Raw genomic sequence first — 10,216 nt, forward strand, 5'->3', positions numbered from 1 at the left:
CCACTGCAGCCTGTTGCTCTCACATCTATTAATAGAGTCTGAATGTGTGCTCCGGTGTGCTTTCATCCCTCTGGGTTTCTTCACAGAGTTGTGGTGAAGATGCAGGCTGACAGCTGAGGTAAACATCTCCTCTATGTCTCCCCTACGCTTGTGTCTGCCTCCTCCTCTGTTGGTGTTCAGGACTATATAAGGCAGGTTCCTGTGATGATAAAGTGAGAAATGTCTGTCTGCTTGGAGAGGTTTAAACTGAGGAAAAATAGAAAGTATTAAACGCAGACAAATTATTGAGTGTTGATGGTAAGTTTCTTTTAAATTTTCTTTTGTGTTAAATAAATAGCTGAATCTTGGGACAAATGTGTTAATTTGGAATTTAAGTTATTTACTGGGTAAAAAGACAAAAATGGCAAATTTCTCTTCATAAAAAGCTTAAAAAAACCCATGACCACTATGCTGTTGAATAATTTTGGCCCAAGATTTTGGCCCAACCACAGTATCTCACTCAGATTTAAGCTTAGACTTTGACTAGACTATTGCAAAATCTTTTGTTTGTTTATTGATCCATTCAAAGGGGAACTCCCTGGTGTGCTTTGGGTCGGTGTTCTGCTAAACAAAATGTTTTTAGTCAATCTGAAGCGGGCCTTTTTAGTTCTTCTGGGTCGGCATTGGTTCTGGCCGTGAAACTCTCCCACTGGCCTCCTGAATGAGTCGTTGATAAACTCTTGGAGTAATTCTGGTAGGTTGGCTATACCTGGGAAGGTTCTCCACTGTTCCATGATTTTTCAGTTTGTGGATAATGGTTGTCTCTGTGAGTCTCAGTCTTAGTAACACTGTTCAGATAGATGTCAGTGACTTTGTTTCCCATCTCTTCTCGATTTTCTTTTTTGTGTGTTGATTTTGAGATTATCTAGTCTACTTCATATTTGTCTTTCAAGTGCTATTTGTGTGAATTATTGATTTTACAGGATTGGGGTAACTCAGCTATCACCAACATTAGTTAATCACACTTAATTCATGATTTAACAAGTAGGAAAAGTACTTTATCATATAGGACCAGGTTGGTTTGAGTATCTTTTTTCCTTGATAAATAAAATAATCTTTTTTAATCTCTTTTTGTTGTATTCATTCAGGTTCTCCTCACCTGATATAAAAAATGGTTTGATGATCTGAAACATTAAGTGTGACAAAAAGCGAAAATTGCAGAAAGCTGTAAGTGGGCAACTACTGTTTCCCATTCTAAAAAATGTGACATTGCACCTCCTGGCCGCTGGGTGTCGCTGACCGTCTAAGGCGGTGTGTGGTGGATAACATTACCTACCTCTTTCCTGTGTCAAAGCTGTGGAGTTTAGACTTTGAAAGTGTAATTCATGCTGGTAAGCGTCATAAAATGATTATTTGGTGTGTGAGTCTTGTTGGAGGTGTTATTTTCTCACTGAAAGCTGATTTGGTTTTGGTCAGTAGAACAAGAAAAGCAGGAGAGAGGAGCTTTGTTTTGCAGGTTAGCTATCAGGTGTTTCCTTTATCGGACAGCACGTCAATTTTAATTTTTACCTAAACGTTACATAGATTTGTAGCGTCTTAATCTAATTTATATTTACAGTTTGTATCCAGTAGGTGGCCATTTGTATATTTTACCCCTAAAAAATAAGTTTGGCAGCTGTTGTTCCGGAGTTGTGGATAGTCACTCGGAGCTTCTAACCTTCTGCGGAGCTCTGATTTCATTTAGTTTTGTTTCTCTTTATTTTGTCTTTTTCAGGGTTTGATCATGAAGAAAGAGGCAGTGCAGGCAGCAGCCAAAGAGTTTCTACAGTTTGTCAACAAAGGAGCATCTCCATATCATGGTAAAATGTCTCAAGAACAAATGTCTCAGATTAAACACTTCTTTACTCCCTGGTTATAACAGCTTTTTAATTCGTCTTGCAGCTTTTAGCTGAGAGACAAGTACTGATTATAAGGCTATTTAAAGGTCATCCTTTTAAAGTCATGGACAACATTTAGCGACATAATTCTGATTATAAATAATAAACAGTTTCTGAAGACACTCAGAAGTTCAGAGGACATTAGTTGTTGCTTTTAGTGTTTTTGGTGTCCATCATAGGGTTGTTTGTGTGAACACGACCCTTCTGGAAATGGTATTGTGGATCTCAAAAGGTTAAGGTGAGATTACGTTAAGAAGCTACCAGTCCTTACATTAGCAGATGTCAGACAACGATTTGGACCTGGTGCTGGTCCTGTTTCTTGCACTCATTGTATCGACATAAAAAGATATCACTGCTGTGTTTGAAAGTGGAAGTTTCTTTAGAAACTAAGTCTAAAAGTAAAGATTGTTGTTTCTGTTTTATTTTATCGGTTCTCATGTTTCTTCTCTGGTTTTCTTCATTACAACCAAAATTATTTGTGAATCGCTGCTTGGATTTTAAACTCTTTAGATTCGGAGTGAACAGATAGTTTTTGTCGGCAGTCGTGTGTGAAGAATGTTTCTCTCTGTTAACAAGACGGCGAACAAATGTTGCTTCTGTCAGCGTGAATTTAAGCAGAACCTGTTTAGATTACTGGACAACTTTGAGCTCAAGATAAGATAAAGATGGAACAGATATTTCCTCAATAGGTCCTATTTTTCTTTCTAGTTTGATTATTGCAGGTGATTTATCCCTAGAAAAAAAATGTGGGAATCACCATAGCAACCATTTGCTCAGTATTTCAGAGTTTTGTATCAGCTTCTTCAGAAATGTTCCTGTTCTTCTTCTTCTGTTCCTGCAGTGGTTGAAGAATGCAAACAGCATCTGCTGGAGGCCGGATTCACCGAGCTGAAGGAGACGGAGCAGTGGGACATCAAGCCGGCCAGCAAGGTGGGTCGGGGTCAGAGGTCAGAAGAGAGTTACCAGTGCCAGCTTCAGCTTTAACAGATTAAAGATAATTGATGATCTTTGTAGTACTTTGTGACCAGGAACTTCTCCAGCCTCATCGCCTTTGCTGTGGGCGGACACTACCTGCCTGGAAATGGCTTCTCCATGATCGGAGCCCACACCGACAGCCCCTGCCTCAGAGTATGGCCCGGCCCACTCTGTGCAGCTTTGGTTGGAGAGGATCAGGTTGTTGAGTGTGTTTGTTGTTCCAGGTGAAGCCGAGGTCTAAGAGGACGAAGCAGGGCTGTCTGCAGGTGGGAGTGGAGTGTTACGGTGGCGGCATCTGGAACACCTGGTTCGACCGAGACCTGACGGTCGCTGGCCGGGTCATGGTCAAGGTATCATCATTATTATTATTGTTATTATTATTATTATTAGCAGATGTATTGGTAGTGTTATTTATATAAAACAAACCAAATAGTATTTTTTAAAAATGGTATCATTGCTATTATTTTTATTGTTAAAATAGTTATTTATAGTTGTAGCTGTGTCATGAGAAAAATAATACTAAAAATTTATTTTATTGTTATTGGAATAACAAAATAAATACATAAAATAAACAAAATAAACATAATACATAATAAAAAGATATAAATAAAAACATTATAATCATGTACTGTTAGTAATATTAGTATTCACTATGTTATTTTTATTATTAGCAGCAGTAGAAGTAGTATCATATTAAAATCATTTTAAAAAACAAGAATTTATTATTATTACAGTTCCTGTCTTCCCCTTTTTCTTTTTTCTTTTCTACTTTGTCTTGATCTGTATATTATTTCTGTAGAATGAAAATCATCAAAGTGCGTTTAGAGGCAGAAATGTTCAGATTATCTCTGTGAACTGATTTAATTTCCCTTTTAAGCTCTGAATAAAACAGATTTTTAACTTTAAATAAACACCCTGTTGTCTTTTCCCTCTCAGATGCTGTAGAAGGGAATGCAAAAGGATTTAGTTTGTGATAAAGTTAAAATTTAGCCTAAATATTTCAGGTTGGTTTTTAATTTCTAGCATGTAGACGAAGAAGCATTTGAAATCTTTACTGTTGAGCGTAGATGGTTACCTGCTCTGGTCAAGCATCACCTGCTGTCAGGGTTTCGGAGCACGCTGATGAATCAGGAACGCTCTCTTCCTTCCTGCAGAGCGATGGGAAGCTCGTCCAGCGTCTGGTCTACGTGTCCCGGCCTCTGCTCAGGGTCCCCCACCTCGCCATCCACCTGCAGCGCGACATCAACGATTCCTTCGGCCCCAACAAGGAGAACCACCTGTGAGGAACCACACCAGCTTCATTAGTTTCAGAGTTTCAGACAGTTTCTGCAGGAACGGCCATTGGTAGAAAAAAAGCAAGCAGTAGTTTGGAGTTCTGATTTCCGAGCTGCAGTGAATGCGCCGTGTAAAGCAGAAAAAGATGAGACAAGCAGCTGATTAGACCTGAAGGTTTTTCTGCATGTTTGTTTGTCAGAGTTCCCATCATCGCTACGGTGGTTCAGGAGGAGCTGGAGACGGGTTCCTGTTCATCTGGAGACGCTTCCTGTGCCGCCAACACGGTGAAAACTCCACATCAGATCTGATCTTTACTACAGTAACGCCACATGTAGCATCAGCAGAAACACTTTAACCGTTCTCTTCATATTACAAGACACAGCCAAAAAAAGTCTAGAAATGTTTAAGGTCTGCATTAATATGGAAAAAAAATAAGACTGGAAAAATCTTCGTATTTCCAAACTTGAATACTGTCGTCTAAACGCTTTCCATCCTTCTGTCCTTCCTTGTTTCCTTCCTTTCTTTCTTCTATGTGTCCTTTCTTCTTTTTAGCTGTCTTTTCTTTCTTGTCTGGATTTTTTTTCTTCTTTTATTTCCTTGCGTCATTCCTTCTTTCCTCTATTTACTTCATTGTGCCCTTTCTTCCTTCTTTTCCTCCTGGTATCCTTTCTTCTTTCCTTGTACTTCTTTCCTTCCTTGTGTATGACCTTCCTTCTTTCCTTGTGCCCTTCCCTCCTCCTTTCCATCTTTGTGCTCTTCATTCTTTCCTTCCTGGTTGTCCTACCTTCCTTATTTCCTTTTGTTGTACCTCTCATCCTTGTGTCCTTCCCTTCTCCCTTTCATATGTCCAGGTTCTGATTGGTCCAGGGTCCATATATAAAGGTTCTAGCTGTATTTATACGTGCCAGGAACTTAGAGGGAACCTGATTATTGCATATTTTGGGGGATGATGAAAGTTGAGTTTGGAAAAGTCTAAAACGTTGTAGCAACCCGGAGGTAAAAAGTTTATGGAGTCACAGCCTTAGTGAGAACATTACATTAGAAAAGGTTCTGACCGTAACCATCTTGTTCTGTGTGCATCCAGGCGGAGAAACACCACCCGGCCCTGGTGAAGGTTCTGTGTTCAGAACTCGGCGTGCAGCCGGAAGCTCTGCTGGACTTTGAGCTGTGTCTGGCCGACACACAGCCGGCGGTGAGTCTGCACTTCCTGTCGGTTACCGTGGAGACCACACAGGAAAAATGATTGAACCTGGTGGCTTAGAAAGAACCGTAACCCAGAGCAGTAGACGAGTATCTTCACCTGGTCAAAGTTTGTGGGGAAAATATTTCTTTTCATGTGTTTTAAAACATTCTCATCAGTAAGAAACCTTGAAGTCTCCTCCTGTTCTGCTCCATCTGCAGGCTTTAGGAGGAGTTTACGAGGAGTTCATCTACTCTCCTCGTCTGGACAACCTGCACAGCTGCTACTGCGCCCTGCAGGTCAGACTGACACACAACCTGACAGCTGACAGCACATCTTGTATCGCTGCTGATTATAAACTCTGGTTTAGAGATGTTTCAAACAGTATCCTGTTGCCTAAAATCACAGAGAAGCAGGTTTTCCTTCTTTTAGATGACTTGTTTTCTCCTCATGCCTGGCCCTCCATCTGATCCCTCTTTCAGGGACTGATCGAGTCGTGCAGAGGAGACTCTCTGGCCAAGGATACAAACATCAGAATGATTACTCTGTACGATAACGAGGAGGTGAGTGGAGATTCAGCAGGTTTTATACCAGAAAACTGGTCAAGTCATCAATAAAAAGCTGATGGATCACAGAAGGATATAAAGACTGAGCTATTTGCTGCAGGTGGGATCTGAGAGCGCCCAGGGAGCTCAGTCCAACCTGACGGAGCTCATCCTCAGTCGGCTCGCCGCCTCCTCCTCCAACCTCACCGCCTTCCAGCAGGCGGCGCCACTCTCCTTCATGATCAGCGCAGACATGGCGCACGCCGTGCACCCAAACTACACGTCAGTACCCACAATGCTGCTGCTGCTGCTGTGGGCGTCGGCAGCTTCATTACTGCAACACAATCACTTAAACAGAAGCGTTTCATAAAGATGCAGAGTGAGAAACTGTTAAATGAACTGGTCCTCAGAGACCAAATGATTTTTAAATCTGGACGTGTGATTTTATTCTGGGTTTTCTCACAGAACCAAAATGATCAAATATATACAAATATTCATCTACATATCTAATAAGTGGTGCTCATGCCTGTATGTATGATCGATCATGTCTCTCTAAACGTTTGTTTGATTATCTTCTCAGGGAGAAGCACGAGGAGAACCACCGACCTGCTTTCCACAAAGTCAGTCCATTTATTTTCCCACTAAACTCCTGTCCTGCTTTATATCTACTGTCAGATTTACACTGAGGAGGTTTTATTGATGGGAACTCTTGTTTTAGGGCCCCGTGATCAAGTTCAACAGCAACCAGCGCTACGCAACCACGGCCGTCACCGCCTGCGTCGTCAGGGAGGTCGCCGGCAGGGTCGGCGTGCCGCTGCAGGTACGTCTACATTTCTTACTGTTCTGTAGACCATCAGGAGGAGGATTTAAGAAGGCATCTGAGTCTTCAACACAGCTTCAGCTGCGCACACTTTATACGAAGCTCCATTAATCACCCTGAAAGTCATTTTCTTTTATTATTAAGGTTGACAGTCTGATGAATCACCGTCACATTAGAGGAGACGAAACACTTGGTTCTAATCATTAGTAATGAGTGTGTGGTCTGGGTTGGATCACTTTTAGTTTTATCCTTTCATCAGTTTTATTTGAATAAATAAATTGACTCACGGCAGAAGAGAAACAATCAGCAGGATAAATGACCTGGATGGTGGAGATAAGCAGGTAAAGAACGACATCAGATAACATCTGAGTTGTTTTTATGACCACAGAGACCCTGAAAGAGCTTCAGCAGCAAGGTTAAGCATTAAATCTAACCCAGGATGGAACAAACTGGAGCCAAATCAGCTCTGATAGTTCTTACTTTTTATGCAATAACCATTTAAACACCTTTCACAGGATAAAAGGTGCTTCAAAGTTGTCAAAACAAAACAATATAAAAACTTTAGGCCATTAGAAACAGAGGGATACAAAAGCATATGAAGGATAAAACAGGAAAAAACAAGCAAATTAAAATCATCCAGGTCAGATAAGACCAAAAATGAAGGTAAAAAACCATCCCCACAGTCAAACATGGAAGTGGAACCATTATGCTGTGGGTCCACTGCAGAAGGGGATACTAGACCCAAAATCAGCCATCAGATCTGGGTATATAGAAAAACTTATACAGCCCAAACTACTTACCAACCTGTCGTATTGACGGAAACGTGGAGCGCATGTCCTGCTGCATAACTGTAGCTTCTTAGATGGTTCTGAAGGAGGGTAGCCGGTTCTCTCATGGTTCTCTCTGCCTTCGATCACCTCACAGTATTATTTAAAACAAATGAATAGAGGTTTGTATTTCAGATTCTTCAGACTGTTTTTACTTCTATAAAAACCTAAAAAGACCAGATGTGAACAGCCTGAATCTTTGTGAAAAGCCCAAATTTGCACATTTTTAATGGTATTTTGTTTAAAGTCAGAAACCACATATAATAACATATAAAAATGAAACTTAAAACTCTGAACAGTCCAAAGCACCAAATAATATTAATAATCTAATCTTAGGTAGTTTTTCAGTTTAGTATTTGTTGAAGCTACAGTTCATAGCAGTGGCCACCAGGGGGCACCCCAGCATATTGAAGGATGTTCAGTGAACTAAAAGCTAAGCCTGAACCCAGAGCAACTTTTTCCTGTGAAATCCGTTGAGTCCTTTCAGAATAAGACTTCCTGTCGTCGCCCTGCAGGACGTGATGGTGCGTAACGACAGTCCCTGTGGGACCACCATCGGGCCCATCCTGGCCGCCCGTCTCGGCATCCCGGTAGTGGACATCGGCTCTCCTCAGCTGTCCATGCACTCCATCAGGGAGATGTGCTGCACCTCCAGCGTGCTGCAGAGCACCACCCTCTTCAAGGTGAAAACACCGCCTGCGTCCTGGTTTTTAGGGTGCAGTTCTGATTGTTCTGTTTGGTATTTCTCTCTGGAGACCTGAGCCTCCACGCAAATGTTTTTCTTTGGATCATTTTTTGTAAAAAAAAAAAAAAAAGCATATTTTTGCCATCTTCTCCTGTTTTAATTTAGCATATTTTATTTGGTCTCGTCATGGTGTGGTCATATTATTTATTTCGTGAGTTTAAATTCAGCCTCGGTTCAAACAGCCGATCGCTCTGAGACTATTTTGACCTGATAGTGTTGCCGTAGGAGCTCAGTTAACAGTGTTGAAGTTATAAATCAGAGACGACGAAGAAAAGCAGCTATTCCTTCCTCTAAAGCAAATGAAATATGTCTGAGAGTATTTAAATACATTGTAGATATTATGTTACATATTGGTGTCGATGCATTTATGCTAATCTTCAGTAATAAAAGGGATTTTCCCTGGAAGTTAGAGCTAGCTAGCTTTCTTGGAGCTAACCTTGTGTAGCATTACTTTAAACATTTAACTTGTCGGATTTCCTACATAAAAAGGTTAAGATTATTACTTAGTTTTCACACTGTAAAAACCAAGACATTTATTATATTAATTCCTAACCTAGTGAGTTAAAAGTCAGAGATAAATCATGCACGGTGTTGACAGTATCATGCTGCGGGTTTAAATCCAATTTATTTTTACAACAAAGTGAACTCCAGGCTTCTGAGCATTGATCTTCCACCGGCGGTCTGTCCTTGAAGGAAACGAGCCCCATCAGTGTTAGCTGAATGCTAAATGAAGGTGTTGTCCAGATGTTTTACGGCTTTTCAGCCAAACCATCCATTCCCTCCGTAACGCAGCTGAGGAACACATGAACCACTGATTCAAATCTTCTGCTGTGAGATGGTGTTTGTGTTAAACCTCCAGCTGTCGCCTGGAAAACAGATGTAAACAATCCTCGCCTCTCATTTGTTACTCATCATTAAGCAGATGGAGATCATTTTCTCACATTCTCATCTCTGCGAGGCTTGAGTCACTCTGTTTCCGCCTCGGTTTTTACTTGTGTTTTAACTCCACATGTCCGCATCCTGTCTGCTTCGTCCTGCAGGGCTTCTTTGAGTTGTTTCCCACCATCAGGACCTCGCTGGTCGTCGACTGAGGACCCCTTGCTAATTTCCAGCACAGAAAACAACTACTGCTCACATTTTTCTCTGTTAAATGTCAGAAATTCAGCTTGTTTTAGCTGACAGAGATTTTATTTCCTCCTTCTGAAGAGCTCATTTAGAAATAAACCTCTGAAATTCTTTGTCTGTGTGGTTTTTCATTGTTTCTCTGTTTTTCCTGCAGAATTGTATTGTGTTAAATATGCAGATAGAGTAAAAGTGATGCTGCAGGAGCTGCTGCAGTAATTTAATTTCACCGACTTGCTTTTAATAAAATGCAACGAGTCGCTTCCTCTGCTTCTCTGCCAAGTTTCTGAGAGGTTTCTGGCACGGTGACATGAAGCAGGGAGCAGCCAGACTTTAATCAAAGTGATTTAGCTGTGAATTTAGGAAATGGGTGAAAAAGTCAAAGCTAAAATGTCCCTTCACAGCACCCATAATGTTGAGGTCTAGGCTCCAGTCCATGGCTAGTTATGTTGCTGTGTTCACTGCTGGTAGGAGGTCATCCAGTTGCACTGTTTACATCAATGTTTGTTAAAATTCCCAGGATTTCCAAAAAGTCCCAACCCATGACAAGACCACCGCCGTGCTTTACAGGTATCTCCAGAGTTACTGAATAACTTCATCTTCAGTTAAGATCTATGATGTTTCAGCATTAGTTGATGCTCCTAAAGGAACTAAATGGATCTTTTTTTTTTTTTTTCTTCAGGTTTTCCTCTTAGTTTTCTTCTAAAGAGCTAGAATGAAACACTTGGACATGGACCATTCATCAGTTTTAGTACTTCTTCTTTGCCTCGTCTCTGGGGGCTGCATGATGGCCCAGATGGTCGCACTGTTG

The 10,216-nt window shown here is 41.0% G+C and overlaps 1 protein-coding gene across 2 annotated transcripts; it reads left to right on the top strand.

Annotated features, from left to right (window-relative positions):
- Nucleotides 1-1,236: 1,236 nt before the first annotated feature.
- On the top strand, nucleotides 1,237-9,521 carry LOC124861942 (aspartyl aminopeptidase). 2 transcript variants are annotated; one of them, XM_047355942.1, is made up of 15 exons: nucleotides 1,237-1,370; nucleotides 1,754-1,838; nucleotides 2,758-2,846; nucleotides 2,931-3,044; nucleotides 3,116-3,241; nucleotides 4,046-4,170; nucleotides 4,366-4,450; nucleotides 5,251-5,358; nucleotides 5,568-5,645; nucleotides 5,829-5,909; nucleotides 6,013-6,173; nucleotides 6,472-6,511; nucleotides 6,610-6,711; nucleotides 8,054-8,221; nucleotides 9,324-9,521. In XM_047355942.1, the coding sequence occupies exons 1-15, from the start codon at nucleotides 1,365-1,367 to the stop codon at nucleotides 9,372-9,374; spliced, it is 1,419 nt and encodes a 472-aa protein (XP_047211898.1). In that variant the 5' UTR covers nucleotides 1,237-1,364; the 3' UTR covers nucleotides 9,375-9,521. The 2 variants fall into 2 exon arrangements, with proteins under 2 accessions (XP_047211898.1, XP_047211897.1); XM_047355941.1 differs by having other exon boundaries at nucleotides 1,362-1,495.
- Nucleotides 9,522-10,216: the final 695 nt, after the last annotated feature.

The sequence above is a fragment of the Girardinichthys multiradiatus genome, chromosome 24, assembly GCF_021462225.1.
Source record: "Girardinichthys multiradiatus isolate DD_20200921_A chromosome 24, DD_fGirMul_XY1, whole genome shotgun sequence".
In the NCBI taxonomy this organism is placed as follows: Eukaryota; Metazoa; Chordata; class Actinopteri; order Cyprinodontiformes; family Goodeidae; genus Girardinichthys; species Girardinichthys multiradiatus.

What these genes read in the sequence shown, in the direction of transcription:
- LOC124861942 (XM_047355941.1), top strand. Translation starts at nt 1,385, where the DNA reads ATGATTATTTGGTGTGTGAGTCTTGTTGGAGGTGTTATTTTCTCACTG. An exon ending in AGGAGCATCTCCATATCATG is followed by an intron (nt 1,839 to 2,757) that starts GTAAAATGTCTC and finishes CTGTTCCTGCAG; the next exon opens with TGGTTGAAGAATGCAAACAG. An exon ending in AGAGCACCACCCTCTTCAAG is followed by an intron (nt 8,222 to 9,323) that starts GTGAAAACACCG and finishes TTCGTCCTGCAG; the next exon opens with GGCTTCTTTGAGTTGTTTCC.